The 21605-nt window shown below is 38.9% G+C and overlaps 2 protein-coding genes across 3 annotated transcripts in view; both read right to left on the bottom strand.

Annotated features, from left to right (window-relative positions):
- The window catches only part of crtc1b (CREB regulated transcription coactivator 1b), a 29860-nt gene extending 13715 nt beyond the window's left edge, over positions 1-16145 (bottom strand). Inside the window, exons 1-10 of the mRNA XM_079858120.1 lie at positions 15814-16145; positions 14182-14298; positions 7633-7758; positions 7480-7541; positions 7289-7392; positions 6501-6606; positions 4832-5168; positions 976-1188; positions 787-873; positions 456-542 (exon numbers count right to left, since the gene is read on the bottom strand). Coding sequence (XP_079714246.1) covers positions 456-542; positions 787-873; positions 976-1188; positions 4832-5168; positions 6501-6606; positions 7289-7392; positions 7480-7541; positions 7633-7758; positions 14182-14298; positions 15814-15939 — 1365 coding nt within the window. The 5' untranslated portion in view covers positions 15940-16145. The remainder of the gene's footprint in view (positions 1-455; positions 543-786; positions 874-975; positions 1189-4831; positions 5169-6500; positions 6607-7288; positions 7393-7479; positions 7542-7632; positions 7759-14181; positions 14299-15813) is intronic.
- Positions 16146-18269: 2124 nt separating this feature from the next.
- The window catches only part of klhl26 (kelch-like family member 26), an 18578-nt gene continuing 15242 nt past the window's right edge, over positions 18270-21605 (bottom strand). For both annotated transcript variants that reach the window (XM_079858117.1, XM_079858118.1), the window contains one exon: positions 18270-21582. In XM_079858117.1, the coding sequence (XP_079714243.1) occupies positions 20001-21582 (1582 nt within the window). In that variant the 3' untranslated portion in view covers positions 18270-20000. The remainder of the gene's footprint in view (positions 21583-21605) is intronic.

Here is a 21605-nt window from a genome sequence, read left to right as displayed (position 1 = left end):
TAACTTCACAACTTCTTTTAGTTGTCCTCTTTCATGGACAGCTATTTTCTTCTTGCTGTGTAAATGTGTTTAAATTCTTAATATTTTAGTACTTTTATTTAATAAGTGAATTGTGCTGCTTCTCTTGCGAGAAATGAATCGCAGTTTCACTCTTTCTCAGCATGTGATTGGCTGTTTGCTTCTGATGTCACACCTAAACTACTAAACTCAGGATCAAAACCGGAGTTGACAGAGAAAGTTGATGATCAGCATCACGGTACCAACAAAGCCTGGTTGGATTGGTTTGGTTTTGTCAACTCGAAACTAATCCTGCTACTCTGAGTTTGTTCAACTACCATCATGGTACAGGCCCCTGAAGTCAGCCTTCAATGGTAACAGGGTTTGTTGTTGTTGTTGTTTTTTAAATGGTATATCTTAATATAAAGAGTGATTTTAAATGCTGCACATGTATGTACCTGGTTGGATAGGGCATTGGTCTGTCTGGATGGAAATTGTTGATCATAGAATGAATCTCCAAAGATGCTCCCAACCACCTGAATATGCTATGAAAAAAGATCCATTAAGAACAATGTAATGCTGCGGTAAGCATGCACGAAGATGAAATAGACATTCTTTATTATATTCCAAAATACTGAGGAGAAACACAGGAACTCAAGCAGGGATTAACATCATATCTAAAGGAAATTAGCCAGATGTAACAACAAAGAGATGTACTGTAACAGTGTGAAAGTGGTGGCAATAGAGAGAAGTACAATAAACACAAAATTACAAAAATTCATTACTTACTTGCGGTGAACCGCCAGGTGAGAAGCCCTGATTGGACACTGGAGATGTTGGTGACTGATTGGTTGAAGAGCCGGTCTGACTGCGATACTTTTGGGAGTAAAAGGGCTTTAGAATCATGTGATGTGTTGAATTTGAGATAACTGAAATATCAGCCTAAACCAAAGTGCGTACACTAGAACAAAAACTTACTGAGTTGGCAGTTCCACTTGTGGCTGTCTGTGATTGGCTGGCAAGAGAGCTCTGGACGGTGCTGGGGGTGGAGCTTACGGTGAGAGGAGGGAGCCGTATGAGACGAATGTTCTGAGGAAGGGTATGCGGCTGTTTCTGCAGGTCATTCAGTAAACTCAGCAGTGAGTACTGAGACAGCTGCTGCTCCAGTGACAGACTGTCCATCGTGATTGGCTGTGATAACAACATACAGTCAACAAATCAGATGTTAGTGTTATGAACAAGGAAATTTTGAAACCCATACATTTATTACTAGTTCATTGTCATTGATCCCACAGTGTGACAAATACATTTTTTAAAAATACATGGTCAATAGATAAAGAAAAATCTGAAAATGCAATTAAGCACTTTTTTCAATTTTTATATCATCTGTTGCTATTTTGAATTAATTTGTTTTTATCACTGATTTTTTTGATTGACAAATTGTAGACTCATGTATTTAAAGACATACAGTGCCCTCCACAATTATTGAACCCCCTGGTAAATATGATCAAAATTGGCTGTAAAAAATAAATCTGCATCGATTATCCTTGTGATCTTTCATTCAAAAAATGTGCAAAATTCTAACCTTTCATTGAAGTAAAAGAATTGAAAGTGGGGGGAAATCACATTATGAAATAAATGTTTTTCTCCAAAACATGTTGGCCACAATTATTGAACCCCTAGAATTTTTTACGAGTAAAATATCTCTGAAGTATATTCCCATTAATATTTACCTTTTTTAGTACACCAGGGTGACTAGGAACATGAAACTGTCCAGCTATGACTTCGTGTTTCACAGAAGTTTAAATATGAGGAAACACAAAGGCCAAATCCCCTTAATCATCCATCACAATGAGTAAAACCACAGAATACAGTTCTGATGCGTAGCAAAAGATTGTTGAGCATCACAAACTAGAAAGTGGCTGTAAGACAATAGCTAAAGAATTGAAAATCCCCATTTTGACCATCAGGGCAATAATTAAGAAGTTATAACCAACTAAAGATGTTATGAATCTGCCAGGAAGAGGACGTGTGTCTATACTGTCTTAATGCACGGCGAGTATGAAAGTTTGAGTGGCCAAAGACTCTCCAAGGATCACAGATGGAGAATTGCAGAGATTAGTTGAGTCTTAGGGTCAGAAAGCCTAAAAAAAAAATTATCAAACAACCCCTACATCCCCACATGTTGTTTGGGAGGGTTTAAAAAAAAAACTCCTCGCTCATCCAAAAACAAATTCCAGCAAATGTAATTGTCAGACACGACTGGATCTTCAAACCGCACAGGGTTCTGTGGTCAGATGAGACTAAAACAGAGCTTTTTGGCAGCAAACACACTAGATGGGTTTGGTGAACACAAGGATAAAAAGTACCCCATGTGTACAATTTAATATACCATTGGATCTTTAATGTTGTGGGCATATTTTTCTGCTGGAGGTCCTGGACTTCTTGTTCAGATACATGGCATTGTGGATTCTATCAAATATCAACAGATAAAAAATCAAAACCTGACGCCTTCTGCTAGAAATCTTATAATATGCCGTGGTTGGATCTTCCATCAGGACAACGATCCAAAACAAACATCAAAATCAAAACAAAAATTTGTTGTGGAGCACAAAATTAAGCTTTTGCCATGACCGTCTCAGTCCCCTGACCTGATGAGTGGTCTGAACTGAAGAGGAGAAGCACCAACATGGATCTGGGAATCTGAAGGATCTGGAGAGATTCTGTATGGAGGAATGGTCTCTGATCTCTTGTCAGTTATTCTCCAAACTCATCAGGCATTATAGAAGAAGACTCAGAGCTGTTATCTTAGCAAAAGGAGATTGCAAAAAGTATTTAATAAAAGGGGTTCAATAATTGTGGCCAACGTGTTTTGGAGAAAAACATTTATTTCATAATGTGATTTCCCCCCACTTTCAATTCTTTTACTTCAATGAAAGGTTAGAATTTTGCACATTTTTTGAATGAAAGATCACAAGGATAATCGATGCAGATTTATTTTTTACAGCCAATTTTGATCATATTTACCAGGGGGTTCAATAATTGTGGAGGGCACTGTACTTGATTGCTCAATTAATTTATTGATTTCTCAGTTGATTCAGATCTCATTTAGAGATTTAGAGATCTGAATTATATATAGTTATATATATAATATATATATAGTTACATTTTGCAACAAAATAAAAAATAGGCAGTTGATATTTGCTATAGTCGACTTTACGTGAGTGCATGGCATGTACAGTGGGGAGAACAAGTATTTGATACACTGCCGATTTGACAGGTTTTCCCACTTACAAAGCATGTAGAAGTCTGTAATTTTTATCATAGGTACTCTTCAACTGTGAGTGACGGAATCTAAAACAAAAATCCAGAAAATCACATTGTATTATTTTTAAGTAATTCATTTGCATTTTATTGCATGACATAAGTATTTGATACATGAGCATCCCCAAAGAATGATGTTTCCACCTCCATGCTTCACAGTTGGGATGGTGTTCTTGGGGTTGTACTCATCCTTCTTCTTCCTCCAAACACGGCGAGTGGAGTTTAGACCAAAAAGCTCTATTTTTGTCTCATCAGACCACATGACCTTCTCCCATTCCTCCTCTGGATCATCCAGATGGTCATTGGCAAACTTCAGACAGGCCTGGACATGCGCTGGCTTGAGCAGGGGGACCTTGTGTGCACTGCAGGATTTTAATCCATGACGGCGTAGTGTGTTACTATTGGTTTTCTTTGAGACTGTGGTCCCAGCTCTCTTCAGGTCATTGACCAGGTCCTGCCGTGTAGTTCTGGGCTGATCCCTCACCTTCCTCATGATCATTGATGCCCCACGAGGTGAGATCTTGCATGGTGCCCCAAACCGAGGGAGATTGACCGTCATCGTGAACTTCTTCCATTTTCTAATAATTGCACCAACAGTTGTTGCCTTCTCACCAAGCTGCTTGCCTATTGTCCTGTAGCCCATCCCAGCCTTGTGCAGGTCTACAATTTTATCCCTGATGTCCTTACACAGCTCTCTGGTCTTGGCCATTGTGGAGAGGTTGGAGTCTGTTTGATTGAGTGTGTGGACAGGTGTCTTTTATACAGGTAACGAGTTCAAACATGTACAGTTAATACAGGTAATGAGTGGAGAACAGGAGGGCTTCTTAAAGAAAAACTAACAGGTCTGTGAGAGCCGGAATTCTTACTGGTTGGTAGGTGATCAAATACTTATGTCATGCAATAAAATGCAAATTAATTATTTAAAAATCATACAATGTGATTTTCTGGATTTTTGTTTTAGATTCCGTCACTCACAGTTGAAGAGTACATATGATAAAAATTACAGACTTCTACATGCTTTGTAAGTGGGAAAACCTGCAAAATCGGCAGTGTATCAAATAGTGTACTTGTTCTCCCCACTGTATGTGGATAAAGTTGGATATAATATATATCCAATTTGATATATAGAGCTGTGTGATAAAGTTTACATTTCTTTACAATATAAACAATCACAGAGTTGATTTAGTATTGCTTTACATGAATGTAATGTGTGTATGCAGATGTACTATATATCCAACTTTTAATATATCATCAGGTAATATATAGTTTACATTTTTCAACAATGAAACAATCAGGCAGTTGAGATTTGCTATTTACCTGTAGTAAATACTGTATTGCAAATCTCAACTGTTTGATTGTTTTATTGTCGAAAACTATATATATATATACTAAAACGATCAGAATCAGATTTTCATGAGACCCCATAGATTGCTAGAAATAATACTAAAACCCTTTAATTACACATTACAAGTTAAAACACAGACTGCGCTGTTTAGGGAGGCTGGCTTACCTGTGCGATGGGTATCTGAGGTGAGACCACAGGTGGTAGCGTGGGAGCTGGCTGCTGTAGGCTGATATTGGGTGAGGGGACAGGGCCAGTGTGCTGGGCAGGTGGGGAGGGAGGGACGTGACTGGCAGCACTGATGCCCAAGTGTGTCAGGTTGGTGGTCAGGTTGCTGGTACTACTGGAGCTGGACGTAGGAAAGGTAATTGGGTCATCTAGATCCAGCGGGGTGGGGAGAGGAGGGGGGAACTGAATGTTTGTCAGATCAGGTAAGGAGCCGCCTGTGCTGTGAGCAGCTGGCATCAAAGAGCTATTCATTTCTTGATCAGGAGATGGAAATATGCTGGAAAAATTAAACAGAATATGCTGTGAATACCCTCCATATATGGCAAATCTCATGAAACAATATATATTCATATTAATATACTGTATATTTTGCTGGACGAAAATGCTATTTATTTTCAATTTACCATTAAGAGGTTAAGGGTTAAAGTTAGCTTAATTTTACTTAATTGTCTTGAAATTAAGATTCAATTTATTACAATTATGCACAATTCGTCCCACCCCAAATCTCATTAAATTGTCATTACTGAAATACAAATTTTTTTTTTTTTTGAACAAAAACAAATTCTACGATTTTTTTTTTTATCATTATTTAAACCACGGTTGTCCTAACCCTAATCCTAAAACTAAACTTTCGTTACTTAAAATACTGAAATAAAATAAAATATTTAAATATAATAATTTTTTCAGCTAGTTGCCAAGCCAACCATCTCAATATCTCAACTAAAAACAACACTGACATAAATCAAAATGTAATTTCAATTGAATAATTATATAAAGACAGTTTAAAATACTTTCAAATCTATATACTTTCCAAACTACAATTATTTATTGTTTTATTTTCACATTACAGTAATAGGAATATGGAGGGAAAATGTGCTAAATTACCATGAACATAATCTCACCATAAAAAAAAGCTTAAAATCAGGCATCATTTTCTTGAAGCAAAATATAATTTCTATATTAATTATTCACCCAAATAGGGTTCAAAATGAACATTCTGTTTTACCTGCCAATGAAGGATGATTTGAGAATATTTACCAGCCATTAAACATTTCTTCATGGCTATAAAATAACATTTTACATCTATCACAAAAACGTACAAGACCTACAGTATGGTGGATTTGTTTCTTATTGTTTCGTTATGGTTGCTTATGTGAGGAATAATCCACATGAAATTCTGGAGAAAAATAAACTTTAGGCATCATGTAAAAATTGCAGTTTACTCCAAGGGTAAAATATTTTAAAACAAGTCATGACAGATTTGTACAGTATTTCTAAATCTCTCATATCACAGAGTATAATTCTAACAGTTCAATTAAAACCATGTACTATTTCAGTTCCTAATAAAGTTACTCGACAAATGGCCACTGCAAACTATATTTTATTATATCATTTTTAATTAAAACATTTTTACCCCATTTTGGCACATGGTGAGTATTAATTTTGGATCTTGCATCTAAAGTTGCTGCCACACCTCCTTTTCTCTACTGATGCTAAATCAAAGATTATTCAAGTGTTACATGTTTGTCCAGCACACAGGTAAAATAATAATGAATAAATAAATAAATAAATACATAAATACATAAAAAACATGTCATGATAAACTCACTTAATCCCAGGAACATCACATGACTCTGTATGCAGAGATGCTTTGGGCTCGTCTTTCTCCATCTCTGACTCAGTGTCCTCTGTATCTGGAGGGGTGAGCAACAGCACTGAAGAAAGAGGGAAAAGGAGAGGAGGATGAACTCCAACTCATTGAAAATGAGGAAAAGCAATATCTTACAATTACATGACAAATAGAGTGTCCACGATAAAGAAAAGGAAAAATATATTAAAAACACATGATAAGTTCTTAGAAATGTTCTCTTCATGTTCATGCTGGTTGTGTGTGTGTGTGTGTGTGTGTGTGTGTGTGTGTGTTTAAACTTTATACCATTTTCAAGAAATTTTTTCATTGAATTTGTAAAAAATAAAAAGTAATAAAATATTTCCTGTCCATGTGAGTGTAATAATCTTAATCATTATGTACAAAAACAGACTTTGTCAGATATTACCTTTATAATAGCATAATAGGGGCACTTTAAATATTAAAAAGCAGGGAATAACTTTTATATTAAAATAATTAAATTAAATAATAAAAAAATATGCCAAACTTGCTAACTTCTGAAGATTTTTAAATTTAAATTTTAATGAGGGTATTGTTTTTTTTTTTTTTTTTTTTTTTTTTGTTTTTTTTAATGAGGTTTTTCTTTATTATAATATCAGGACAGTTGTATCACCCTTTACAATATTTTTGAATTTACGCACTACAAACATATTCAAATTCATTCTAATTCCACTTCACATGTATCTTCACAAATAAAAAACGAATAAAAAAACCTCCCAAATTCTTACATGTTTTCACTCCTTTTGACTGCAATTCTTGAGATCCACCAACAAAAGTGTCCTGTTGAGCTGGATTCACAGCGCTCTGGTGTAGAGCTGAGTCAGAGTTGGTTCTGTAGTAGAGGTGGGAACAGAAGAAACAATGATTTATGACCTTTAAACATGTTTTGTTTCATAGTTTGTGAGGAAAACTGCTTTACCTCCTCCAACTTGTGTCGGGAGGTGGTGACAGATATACCGAGCTGTAGGGACAGCTGTCAATGTAATTGGGCTAAGGACAATGTCTCACACAGGTACATGCACATAAAATACACCACAGTAGGGTAAAACTAGCTGTGTATGGTAAAGGATATCTGACGTCCATGCTTGTCCACAGAGAGAGGTCTACGATGTGGAGAAGCGATGCGATTCCTGTCACGATACACGCGGTCCACCAGGCCATGATGTCGGGACGTCCGACTGGTGTCTAGAACTGTCGACTGTAAAAGAATCTTTTAAAATTTGTTTAAGTGATCTTCTAAGATGCATTTTCTTTAGAAAAGGTATGGGAAATTTTGCTGCAGTGTGGGGCAAATAAAAGCATTAAACAGGCTCCACACAGAAGATGGACTAGCAGTATGAAAGCTTAGAGCAATGAGAACCATCTTGTACATTCTTATGCTAATGTATCATAAATGAATAGCAATGATAAAAATGATACTTGAAATGACACTTGTGCAAATGCATGTTTCCATCAGCTTTGTTACATTTAACTAATTCATTAAATGGACATTCCTTAGGACAACCAATACTATTATGTGAATCTTTGGTTAGTAATTTGCTTTCGGTGTGGGTGTTCTGGGCTATTCCTATAATACAGCGCATTTTCATATCTCCATCATATATACAGTAGTGTCCCCAAAAAGTATTTGGACATGTAATCCACACTAAGTTGTCCGAATGTCTTTGGACTATATATCAGAATGTCAAAGCAAGTGACAAGAAGTATAGAATAAACACACTTTTCAAACAAAACATTTCACAAAAATATGTTTTACTTACTCATAATATAACAATTCATGTCCCCAAGTGCTTATGAACACTAAACATGGTATACTTATTAAGAAACATTCCAGATATTTCTTCATAGTTCCCTTTCGAGAGCGGTAACTCTACATTGCGTAGCTACGCTGCGGGAACTACTCCCTTCTCCACTTTTGTTGAAATCTTTTGTGCTAACGCCAGCTTGTAACAGCTGGCCAATTGTCGCGAAGTATGCAAATACTGACAGGCTCGCGAGCAGTATAAAATGCATGGCCCCGACAATTGCATCAGAATCTCTTTCTTCGCGCTGTCACCGTTGAAGTTGCACCTGAGGACTAGTTACCTTTTCTTCCTCGCATCCGATGACTAACCTTTGCAGGATTTGTGCGGGCCCCATAGACCCGCCCCACACCTACTAGTACTGCGCTGCCTGCCTGGGTGTGGCCCACGCCGAGGCGACCTTCTTAGTCTCCACGTGCGTGCACTGTGCCGACCTGCCGGTGCGCACTCGAGAAGGTTTTTGCTATTACGGAGTCGAGGCCCACTGCCGCCAGCAAGCCGCTCGTGGGCCCTCCCCCACCCAGAAACGACGGTGACGACGAGGCCTGGGGCCATAGTCCTGTGCCGTCGCCACGCACCGGTCCTTTTCACGGACACGCTGGACTCGACGTGAAATGCTCCGGTAAAAAGGAAGTAAGTCCGGTATGTCCAGTCGAGGCGCCGCCAGGCTGCTTCGAGGAGGAGGACTCCGTCCTTCCCCGATATCCACGAGCACGTGGTAAAGGGACGAGGCGGAAGCTCACGGCTCTGTGCGCATGCCCCCCGTCGAGGAGACTGTCGCCATGCATCTGTGCCTGTCCGTTCGTCTCTGGCCGAGGATCTCAGCTTGTAGTCCAAGCCGCTCATCTGTCTGAAAAAAGAAAGGCTCCAATCACTCCCTCCGGCCTCCTTGGTGATGCCGTGGATTCAGTTACTGAGCATTTCTCTGAGGCTAAGAAGCGCAAAGGCTATGAGTCACGAATATTGCCCTGTCACACGTTCCAGCCCTCGTGGAGGTCTCTCTCTTCGTCGGCACCTTGTCCCGCCTAAGATCGGCTGAGCAGCCCACTGCGGCTCTCCGCCCTGAGCCGGATGTTAGCCATAGGCAGTGGTGGAACCGGGAATGTAGCATCACGGAACACAGAGAGTGCCATCCTCGGCTGCCAAGCCTTCGTCCTATGGACCGTCCAAAAGGAGGAGAGAGTTCATTGGAGGCCTCGCCTCCCGATGGAAAAACGCGAGAGTGCCAATGTTTCCCCGCCGTGCATGACACCGCTCGTGCCCGATCGGCAGCCCGCCTGGCTGGGACAGGACTCCAGTCTACAAACTGGCAACAGCGGCCATAGAACTAATACAGCCGTGATGTCCTTTTCTAGACGCGTGGACAGTTATTCCAGGCGTTTCACCTTGGCTACTGGGGATAATTCAACAATTCTCTTCAGTCCAGACACAGACCAACCCACGTCAGGCATGGGTCCGTCACTGACTTTGCCTCAAAACGCCCCATTCTGAGAATGGAAGTGCACAGCTGCTATTTCGTGGTGCCCAAGAGGGATGGATGATTCGGTCTGATACTGGACCCGAGACCCATCAACCGAGCACTTCACTAGCGCACGTTCAGGAGGAAAGACTCCCTTAACATGCGTCTTTAGGGTTGTATGTTTTGCAACCGGCTGATCTTGAGTGATTATCCTCAATTATCTCCTAGTCTTGAGTCTTGACAACGGGTTTACGCAGTCGTTGCTGCTTCGGCTGCTGACGCTGTGCTCATGTACATACTAATATGTGTTTATGCCGTTATGTTGCCCTGTATCCTTCAGTGCAACTGGCTATTCTGATCTAACATCATATATTCACAGTTGTCGTCGCTACGCCCGCTGACGCTGTGCTCATGTACATACTGATATGTGTTTATGCTGTTATGTTGCCCTGTATCCTTCAGTGCAACTGGCTATTCTGATCTAACTGTGTATATTCACAGTTGTCTTATTCAGTACAGCCTAAGATTCTAGCTGATAAGCAAATTCTGATGTACTTGAGCTGAGCAGCTCATTGGTCAGGCCCTGCCTATTAAATGTAAGCACTCCTCGATGAGCGACGCTATTGGCTGTTGTTCTACTTTGTGATTGGTAAAAACGGTGCCAGGATACTGACGTTGACCCGGTGGTTCCCCCCGTGTTGGATGTTTGGCGTTTCCTGCAGCACAGACTGGAAAATAATGTGAGTGCACCCACGCTGAAGGAATACGTAGCCGCTACTGCTTTGTTTCGTTCCCCGGTTACGGGCAATCGATCGGAAGGCATGCTTTGGTGGGCAGATTCTCAGGGGAGTGAGGAGATTATGTCCTTCACTGCCGACTTCAGTGCCGCCATGGGATCTAGCTCTAGTTTTAAGGGCTCATTCTCTACCGCCTTTCGAGCTCTTGGTTTCGATTGCTGTTAAGGAGCTCTCCTTGAAAAAAAAAATGGCTCTGCTCAATGTCCTTGCTTCATCTAAGCACATTGGAGACTTACACGTGTTCTCATGGACGGTGATATTATCTGTTTCACGACCGAGACGGAGCTACGTGCCTAAGTCTCTCTCTAACGTTACACGCTTTAAAGCACAGTGATGTTTCTCTGCCCGGTTATCTGCTGAGCTGTCATCTCGTGTGATGCTGACGCTCAGAGCGCTGTTTGCCCTGTAACAGGGCTTTGCGCATGTATGTGAATTGCGTGGCTGCCTTCCTTCAGCCGGGACAGTTTTTCGTGTGCTTTGGTTGCTGTTACTAAGGGAAAGACGTCAACTGTTTCAAAACAGAGACTTTCTCACTGGATTGTGGACGCTGTCCCGCTGGCTTACACCAGGGGAAGGTTGTCCCCCCTACCATATGAGCTCATTCGACGAGGGCTGTTGCCTCTTCGTGGGCCTGGTCTAGAGGTATGTCTATCCAGGATTTATGTTTTGGATGTACCGTCTGTGGCGTCTCAAGTGCTTTCAGTGAGTTAAGTTCCTTACTCATGTATTGTGAACTTTTCTAGTTGTACGCAGTGGTTACCGCTATGCTGTTGACTCTGTGTATATGGCTACTAGTGTGCTAATGCCATTGACACTGTGTTTACTTTCATGCTTGAGTGCTTATTGTGTTGTGTCTGCCCTGGATCAGTGCAGCCTTCGCTTTCATTGCGTTTGTATATGCAAATTTTGATAGGGTCGGGGATGATGTCTCATTGGTCTAGTTCCGCCTATCAGATGCGAGCACTCCTAGCGGCGCGGCTATTGGCTGACTGTCTGTCTCTTCCGTGGCTGGTGTAGATTGGCCCCGTTTTTCCCCGGGCTTATCTTCACTACTCTCATGGCGGGATTTAATACAGTTCCAGCAGTGAAGCTACGCAATGTAGAGTAACTGCTCTCGAAAGGGAACGTCTCCGGTTACTATCGTAACCTAAGTTCCCAGAGAGGCGGGAACGAGACATTGCGTTAGTCACCGTGTTCGCTGTTCGATCAGCTTTGCAGCGTACAGTCGTGGTTCTGACGCAATTGTCGCGCCCATGCATTTTATACTGCCCGCGAGCCTTTCAGTATTTGCATACTTTTGCAAACAATTGGCCAGCTGTTCCAAGCTGGCGTTAGCCCATAAGATTTCAACAAAAGTGGAGAAGAGAGGAGTTCCCGCAGCGTAGCTACACAATGTCTCATTCCCGCCTCTCAGGGAACTGAGGTTACGATAGTAACCGGAGACGTTTTTCTTTCTCAAATCCAAATGGTTACGAAAAAATGTCCTTTGATTTGATAATATTGCTATTTTGCATTTGATATTTTCTGTGCCCTCCATATCACTTTCCATCCTGTTTTTGTATCAGTATTTTTGTTGTATCCCTTTAACTAAACGAAAAGTCTTAATGGACTCATCCTAGGAATTTGACAGAATTTTGGTGCAAAACAACAGCACAAACATCAATAAGTAAAATTACAGACATCGGTATTACAATATACTAGGGATGTTATAATTTTGCTATTGATTTTTTTCAGTTTAAATGCTAAACTATAACACAGCATCCATTTTCTATCTTTCATCCTTTGGCTGCGCTACAGTATATGATCACGCTATCATTCATTCAAGTGCTATTAAATCATTCAAGCGTGATAATACGCAAAAAAGAACTCAAATCTGTACTGGTGCGCTGTCTGTGAAGTGTCTCTCTGTGAACTAACACCCGAAACATGCGCACAGAATGCCGCTTCAGACAGCACGGCAGCACCCCACTGAGTTCTCTTTCACACTTGATCAGACAAAAGAAAGCAGAAAGACAAAAAGAAAATTATGTAAAAATTCCCTTTTTGATGAGTGTCCTCGTAAGCACAGTCTTAAATGAGTTCAAAAGTTAAATTAACGTAAAGAGTTGTGAGAAAACAGGGTGTCAGATCCGCTTCATGTCTATCAATTCTTAAAGTGACAGCAGCCTAATAAACCTGCTGCTGTCTGTCATTAATGTTAATCAAAGAACAAAAGACAAAGAGAAAATCAGTCACTGCTCTTGACTGTATAACCTTTGTAGCTTTAATAAGGTTTAAGACTGCAGTGTTTATTTTCTCTATATTTACCTGTAAGACCTACATGGAAATCTTAAATCACTGCAAGGTTACATGGTCAAGAACAATGAAAACAATAACTTTTTTGTGCATTTTAGCAGGGCATGTAAAAATCTGAACTGGCCCGACTGGTACAGTAGAAAAAAATCGTAGGGTTGAGCCCAAATATATTAAAAACACATCTAAATATGACATTTATTACAATGGGTTTATGTTTCAAATAAACCCCATATCGCTCATTTCTGCATTTGAGTCCTCCCTCATTAATCTATAACAATAAAACTAGTTTTTCTGTTTAAAAGCAGAGGGTCTGTTCTTTCTTTTGACATATTCCATGTTCAGATATTCATACAATAAAATATTCTGGGGGCCATGAATATTTTGTGAAAATGATCAAAAACACTGGCAGTGGCTGGCAACTTTTTTTTTTTAAACGCTGGCGGGGAAAGAGTTCAAACTAATTTTTGGCTTAAAATTAAGAAATGTGCATTGTGCAATAAAGAAGTACTCCAAATAAAGCTTAATTATAATATTTATATCAGTAAGTCTCAAGCGATATGTCAGTAAATGTTAATGGATTTGTAGTATACTTAGTATGAAAATAATGTATTTTAGATACATTTTGGTATAGATTATTTTTTATTTTTTTTAACTAGGATAAAATCAATTTTATACAGTATCAGTATCAGTGATACTGGCCTTCATACTGGCTTACTAAAAAGATGTCATTAAACAAATATTTAAAATATACCATCTTTAGGTTGTTTCAACATTATTTTGTAGATTCAATGTGCAAGTATTACAATATAAAAATATATTTAAAACTTTAATGTTACGTGCGATTAATCGCGATTACAGAAAAATGTGCGATTAATTCATTTTTTTTATCGATTGACAGCACAACAATATACAGAAAAAATACTCTCACGTAGGCTAATGCTCAATATCACACTGAGTAATGACTAACTTTAGTTCTTATGTCCATCGTGTTATTTCATATGGTTCATTTTCTTACCAGTTGTGTCAATAATCAAGCTATAATTAATAATTAAAGTGTCTCAAAGCATCTAAGCTTAACTAGGGTACATCACAAGCATATTAATTTTTTGTACTGCATAAGAGGAATGACCCATCTTGCACTATGAGTTTCATCCAGTTAGGATGTTTATGAAATTGTGATTAGATCAGCTGAAGGGAAATTCAATCATAAAGTGACAGCATGTGTGTACGACAGAATTTTCAAACTTATGAAGTTTCTAAGGTCTCACCTGAAAAGGGAGGTCAGTGTTGCTATTTCCAATCTGATTGACATTGGGCAGTGACCCTCCATAGCACTGAGCTCGATTCTGGCCTAGTTGCAAATACTGGGTCTTCTGTAACTGCAGCTGTGCAAAATAACAGTGCGTGAAAAGCAGCAGTGAATGACGAAATGAAAGCATGAATGAAATGTAAACCAGATACTGTGGAGTAAAAACACTTTATCAAGTGAAGAATGAGAAAAGCAGACCAGTGAGAGTTAACAAAAAGTAGCAGAATATGGGTTTCAACTTATGTGACGCACACTAATATATGTCGTAAGTTCAATAGAAAGGAACACTAATAGGCTGTATTTCAATAGAGGCCAGGACTAAATGCCAGACATTTTCCTCCAGTGAATATTTCTTTATTTTCAAAAGTTAAACTTGAAGTCATGACTAAAATAAGTTTAGAAAATTTCACAGAAAAAACAACAGTTCATTTAACTTATGTTGACCAATAGCGGGGCAAGTTGTCACAATGAAAACGTTTATTGACGTTTATTTGAGAAGAAGAACTTTTTATGTATAAAACCCTATCAAATAAAAGTAAAAAGGCACATTCAATAACTTATGTAATAACATTAATCATAATGGAACAATAATAAAAATGGAAAAGTGCCATACAAAAACATAACAAACCACTGTTTTGGTCAAATTATAATGAACAAATTATTTAAAATAACAACATATAAACCACGTGACACATTCCCTGACCTGACATTAAAGAAAAATACCCAATATGTTAAAATCTGTCCAGTTATATTTTAGTATCATTGATTTAATATTAAAGATTTTAATATTTTGAATTAGATGTTTTAATTTGAAAGTTTTAGTAATAGTGTTGTGTATATTTGTATTAGTTTTTCTATTTGTATGTCTATAGTTTTTATTCATTCTTATTTATTTTAGTTTTTATTATTATTATTATTATTATTATTACTTTAAGTTAAACTAAAAAAAAATGTAAATGGTGCCTAACGTTTTTTAATTTAATTTGATTTAATGTTTATTGAAATATTGAGTGACTTTTTTTTTTATTTATTTTTTTATTAGTTGTATTTAACAATAGTAACCCTGAATATATCTTCATTCTGCATCCCAGTATGGTTTTACTACATTTACATACTTTACCAGCCTTTACAAAAACATGATAATATTTAAATCCTAGTTGGATTTAATCAAATATACAAAACTGCAACAATGCACACGTGTAGACTTTTAACTCAAAACCTATAGTAACCGATACATATTTTGTGACAACTTGCGCATATGACAATTATCCACGGTCTACTCTATATGACATTTCATTATTTAGCCTAGAAATAAAAGACCGAAAAGCAATCACAATCCATTCGCGGCCAAAACAGATGTGCACGACATCTGTCCGGCCGCATCCTCAGCATCTCTGAGCTCACGCATCCGATCGGCCTCCCGTTACGCTCAAACCCTTAGACATCATTAACGTCTTCACCGAGTTATCACGGCTCTCGGGCGACAGAAGTGTTCTCAAATCATATACAGGCTAGCCTATATTCTAAACATAGCAGCTGTGCTACGCGCGCGTTTAGCCGCGACACACGTATCCGTTTCTGACACACGTACCCGTGCAGCTCGCGTGATGCTCAGGTCTTTCATGACCTCCTCAAACGCCGCGGTCTCCTCCGCTTGTTTCTGGTTGTGAAGGGCGATTTTCTCGCTAAATTTTCGCGGATTGTTTGAGGTCGCCATCTTCCGTTCTTCTCCAAAACACAGAGCGTTGCGAGAGACGCGTTGTGCGCTGCTGCGGCGGCGTCATCATCACGGGAAGAGTTGTGGGCATTGGAGTCCAGAGACAGTCCACTGGAGGAGTGCCTGATTGATAAAACAAACAAACAAGCCCTCCAGGATCTTCACTAGCTGAGTCCGATATTTTTTAATGAATTAGTTTCATGTCTCGATAGAAGATAGCCTACTTGTTTCTGATAAGAGGCGTTTGTGATGATGAATGTTTTAGAACATACTGTATATAAACATCTAAAATGGTTGTTTCACAATAGGGAAGCGGCTAGAGGAAACTTTAACAATACAAATAAATGTAAATTTTATATTGAGAATTAGGCTATTATATAGGCTATATATTTATTTATTTATTTTTTTATTTTTTTTGCTCAAATTAGTAATTTAATTTTGCTCACGTTTCATTATCAGTGTTTTTTTATTTATGTTAATGTTATTTGGTAGGCTAAATATCGCAAAATAAAGCTTTGACCCTAAATCTGACTAAATTTAGTTTGTTTTACATTATTGCAATAGAAAATACGAGCCTATGAAGTTCTGTTCAGCACACAGCAATAACAACAGTAGGCCTACATAATAAGAAAACACTTTATATAGCTTACTTGCAAAAACGTTATTTAATAGTAGCTTCACTGAAATTAAGAACACAATTGTGTGTATTTTTATTTAGACCACACTATAATGGTCACAACACAGCAGATGGATAAAAACAAAAACATAATTTCCCACATGGAAGACAAACAAAAGGATAACTGCAAAAGTGCTACCAATATAATACATTCAGTGTTTTTTTTTTTTAATAAACTATACAACATATTTAAAAATGTAACAAGTAAATTTACATAAAGATTAGAACAGAATTTGTCACACACACACACACACACACACACACACACACACACACACAAATATTAAAATTGTTTTTTGTTTTAGATTAAAATCTGCTTAGGAAAATTGTTGTTTAGATAATCAATCAGAACTTTAATGCTTCTAACAGGTAAATTAAGGCTGATCTGTGGCATAAGTCCAGTACAAGATAAAAGGCCATTTGTTCATGTATAAAGACCCAGCTAACTTACTCAAAAGTATTGCCAGATGCTGTCCATATTTAGCTTTACATCTTGCAGGTAAGGGCGACAAGTCATTTACTGCTGTAACCGTGGTAAATTAACCATCTGTATACATACACAAAATGTAATTTGTGTTGTTGGAAAGAACAATGGGTCTCATTCACCACACACAAATCTGTGCACAAACAAATGATTCACCAAAAACTTTCGTACTAAAATGTATTCTAAGTTGAACAAATTTAGGAACAACTGAAACCACATGTACGTAAAAAGCACTTTCTCTGTGCGGCCTTATAATCTTGTTAAGAAGTTCTATTTTATCTCAAAAATATTTAGCACCCAAACTCTAAATGTCTTCCTAGCACTCGGTTAGTTTAAATCTAGACTAAAACACATTTCTTTAACCTGGCATACACATTTCTATAATTCAATTAGTATTGTTAGGCTGCATAAATTATGTCAAACAGAAAGACTTCCCATAACACCAGATGTAATTGTTACATCGTAAGAAGAATGGCATTTATGCTAATATTAGTCTATCTCATCCTTATCCAAAGTTACCGTAGTCAGCCAGATCCGGGTCGTATGCAGATCAGATTGTGTGGACCTGCACCTAGTCACAACCTCATCGCAGACCTGTATGTCAGCAGATACCGCGTCAACTAGAACAATCACCTGTTCCATCGGCACAGATTCACAGCCCACAAGAACCAGACATGTCCTCTGCACTGTTTTCTACACAGCTGCTTTAGCTTTAGCTGAATTGAACTCATTTCATAATTGATGTACTTTACACAATTATTGAACTGAAATGAATCAACACTGAAATGACTTCAACGGAATGACTGTTTACTATTGTCTTTTTAGAGCTGCTTTACAGCAGTGTTTAATTCTGTTTGCATCATTTAATCGTTATTTTCCTGTTTTTCACTGTAAAGCTGCTTTGAAACAATTTGTATTGTATAAAGTGCAATACAAAGGTGACTTGAAACGACTGTATTTATATTGTATTACATTATATTATTTTTCTATAATATTACATAAAACTAATAAATACAGAAACATAATGAAATGATGCAAACAGAATTCCTCTTAAATATATTCATCATTTACAGTGAAAGAGTAAGAAAAGCTGTGTTATAGCTTAAACTGCGAGGTTTCTCTGTATAACGCATATGTGCAACTGGCTAATGAAAGGTCTAATCTGGCTCTGTATAAAAGGTGTTTATTGAGTTTGAACTGGTTTTGAGAATGACACACTTGGCATTGCTTGAGGATCTGGCGAGTGCGTCTGCAGAGAGCGGCATACAGTATGTTTGACTTGAGTGACGAAAAGCTGTAAAGGAAAGGTTGTGCTGAAAGCCCTTATATGGAGATGGTTTAGGCATATTTTATGCAAATGACTAACCTTGTGCACATGGCGGCTCATTTAGAATACTCCAAATTCACAAACATTAGATTGAGATTAAGAACAAATTCATGTGTGCACTACGCACGTGTTGTGAATTAGGTGGAAATTTTTCATGAAAATTGTGAACAAATATGAAATACTCCACGCAATTATCAGTGAATGAGACCCACTGTTTCTGACACTTTGAAGGGTTAGTTCACCCAAAAATGAAAATTCTGTCATTAATTACTAACCCTCACGTTCCAAACCCGTAAGACTTTTGCTTATCTTCGGAACACAAATGAAGATCTTTTTGATGAAATCTGAGAGCTTTCTGTCCCTCCATTGGCAGCTACGCAACTACCAATTTGATGCTTCAAAAAGCTCATAGAGATCGTAAAACAAATCCATATCAATTGAGAGGTTTAGTCCAAATTTTCTGAAGCCTCGATCATTTATATGATGAACAGATTTAATTTAGGCCTTTATCCACATATAAACATTGATCAGTGAACATGAAACACAAGCTCAACTGAACCTGCTTGACGCGTGAGAACAAACCTCATTGGTTCTTGCTGAAGCTCAAACATAATACGAGAATGAACCTCATTGGTTCTCGCAAGTCAAGCAAACATGCTTGAGCTTCCGTTTACCACAACTGATGTGTTGATGAATGTTTATATGTCAATAGAAGCCTGTGTCTCTTTAGAGAGAAAAAAAAAACCCACTCAATTCACATGGATTAGTTTTAGAATCTTTTTTTCAGATTTCATCAGAAACATCTTCATGTGTTCCGAAGTCTTGCAGGTATGGAACGACATGAGGGTGAGTAATTATTGACAGAATTTTTACTTTTGGCTGAATCATCCATTTAAAGGGATTTAGGGGGCAGAACATTAACACATAAATGTAATCAAACACATCATCATACTATAAATGCACAAAACACAACATGGGTAGTTTTTAGAATGCAGGATTTTTTACACATTCAAATTACATGCTGACACAATATCATGACAAAAAAATTGTGCTGTAGTTCCATGTATATGATCCAATCCCTTGACATACTGTATATACCTTGTAAAAACATGAGAATGCACCATTTTAAGTCATTAAATCACTGATTGAACATTAAAGTGCCTAATGAAATGTGCTTGCTTAGTTTGTGAAAGAAAACAAAACTGTAGGTAGGTTAAAAACATTATTACCCAGTAATATATAAATGTATATATGCTGTTGGTCCATTCAAGTCTGTCGTCAACGCAAATCCCACAGGCACTTGTCAGAAACCCTCATTAGTATAAAATGGGGCAATCTACAAGAAGGGCCAAAAACAACATTACTGCTTGAGTGGTGTGTAGAAAGATGCTTCACATTCTCAAAAGGGTGATCAGGAAAGTTTGTGCTTTCATGTCATTAACATGAACAGGCCTTAAATCATTCATGTGTCTAAAAAGTGAAGGGCAAACCAATTATACCATTACTTTTACTGCTGTCCCTGTGGACACGAAACTTAATGCGTAAAACAGCAAATGTAAGTAAAGTATATGTGCTTAGCGCTGAGTGGTTGTTTGGGGAAGTATAATAGGTGTACAAGCTATTCCTGCAAAAGATTCTGGAAAATGAAGATCTCGTTCCCACTCATCCGCCTCTGTATTATAAACTTGCACAATACTTGTGACATTATTTAGGTGCCAGTTGTATCCTCCAACTATATAGATCTTTTTATCCAGCAAGCAGCAGCCAGCCTCCGACTGACCAGCACGCATTGGACTGACTGTTGTCCACTGATCGGTCTCTGGAATGTAATACTCTACAGCTAGGACATCAAAGCAGCGGTCAACATGGTCCATTCTGCCACCGAGAGCATAAATACGGTTGTTTACACTGATCATAGCATGCAGGACTCTTGGCTCGTTCATGGGACACTTGAAATCCCACTGATCCAAGGCTGGATCATAGCAATGAAGAGTCTTCTTATCCTCCACGGACACCCCATAACCTCCAGAGACGTAGAGTTTCTCTCCACATGTAGCTCCGGCGTGACCCCAGATTCTCCTCTTCAGGGAATCCACATAAGTCCACTCATTTTTCCTTGGACAATAGCACTCGACAGAGGACAAGCTGCCAGATCTGTTGCGTCCCCCTGTAGCATAAAGTTGTCCATGCAGTACGTTAAGCTGAAACTGAATGCGGCTCTCCTGCATGGGTTGGATTCGAAGCCACTGGTTCAGATGGGGGTCATAGCGAAAGCAAATGTCAACTGCGCCCTCTCCACTGCGATATTGCAAATGCTGCCCACCCACGACGTACACAAAATTGTCGAGAACCGACACACATGCGTGGCTGCATCCCATCTCCATTTCGGTCAACTCTTTGAACTGTCGCACTGTGATGTCGGGCAGATAGTAAACTTTGCTGCTTACAGTGCGATCATTGTCGGTGTAGGGTGTTCCACCAAAAGTAATAAGCGACGTAACATCTGAGCGAATGGAAGTTCTAGGTGATTGCATTTCGTGCTGTCGGAATGGAAGGATCTGATAATTGAAGGCCTCTAGGAGAAAGTATCGACACTGCACATCCTCCACCATGATGTCGACCGTTTGGACACTGTCCACAAGCTCAGATGATCGCATTAGGGGGAAGCGTACGTGGCAGAGCACTTCGCTGGCTGCAGCTCGTCTGGATGCGTCATGCTGCAGCCAGCGGATCGCTGCATGGAACAAGTCGATCTCACTACAGTTCTTCAACTTGTTGCTCTGAAGGAAGAAAACCAGTCGTTCCATTGGAATGTGAAGGAAATCATCCTCCTGTGCTATCTGCAGGAAGTGACGGAACGTGTAAGCATCGACCGACTGTTTAAGGGACGAGAGGCTAAAAGTGGTGGCCATCTGGCCGATATTTAGACAAGTCTCAACACTCATGGCTGATTTCAGGAACTCCTCACAAAGCTCCACCACAGGCACCATCTGCAGGAAGACAGCAGCACCAAGAACATCCTGAATGCAGTCCAAGTCCAAAGTGACCTCAGAACTGTAGGCAAAATCAATAATGTGCTTCAGTCCTCTGGCTGAAAGACCTTTTAGCTCTATGGTGTTTTGGTTTGACTCCTTCATTCCTCCAGTAAACATGGCTCTGTATGGATCAAGAAGAAAAGA

The sequence above is a fragment of the Squalius cephalus genome (assembly GCF_949319135.1).
Source record: "Squalius cephalus genome assembly, chromosome: 22".
Taxonomy (NCBI): Eukaryota; Metazoa; Chordata; class Actinopteri; order Cypriniformes; family Leuciscidae; genus Squalius; species Squalius cephalus.
Note: the sequence above shows the minus strand (reverse complement) of the source record. Positions and strands in the feature narration are given on the sequence as shown.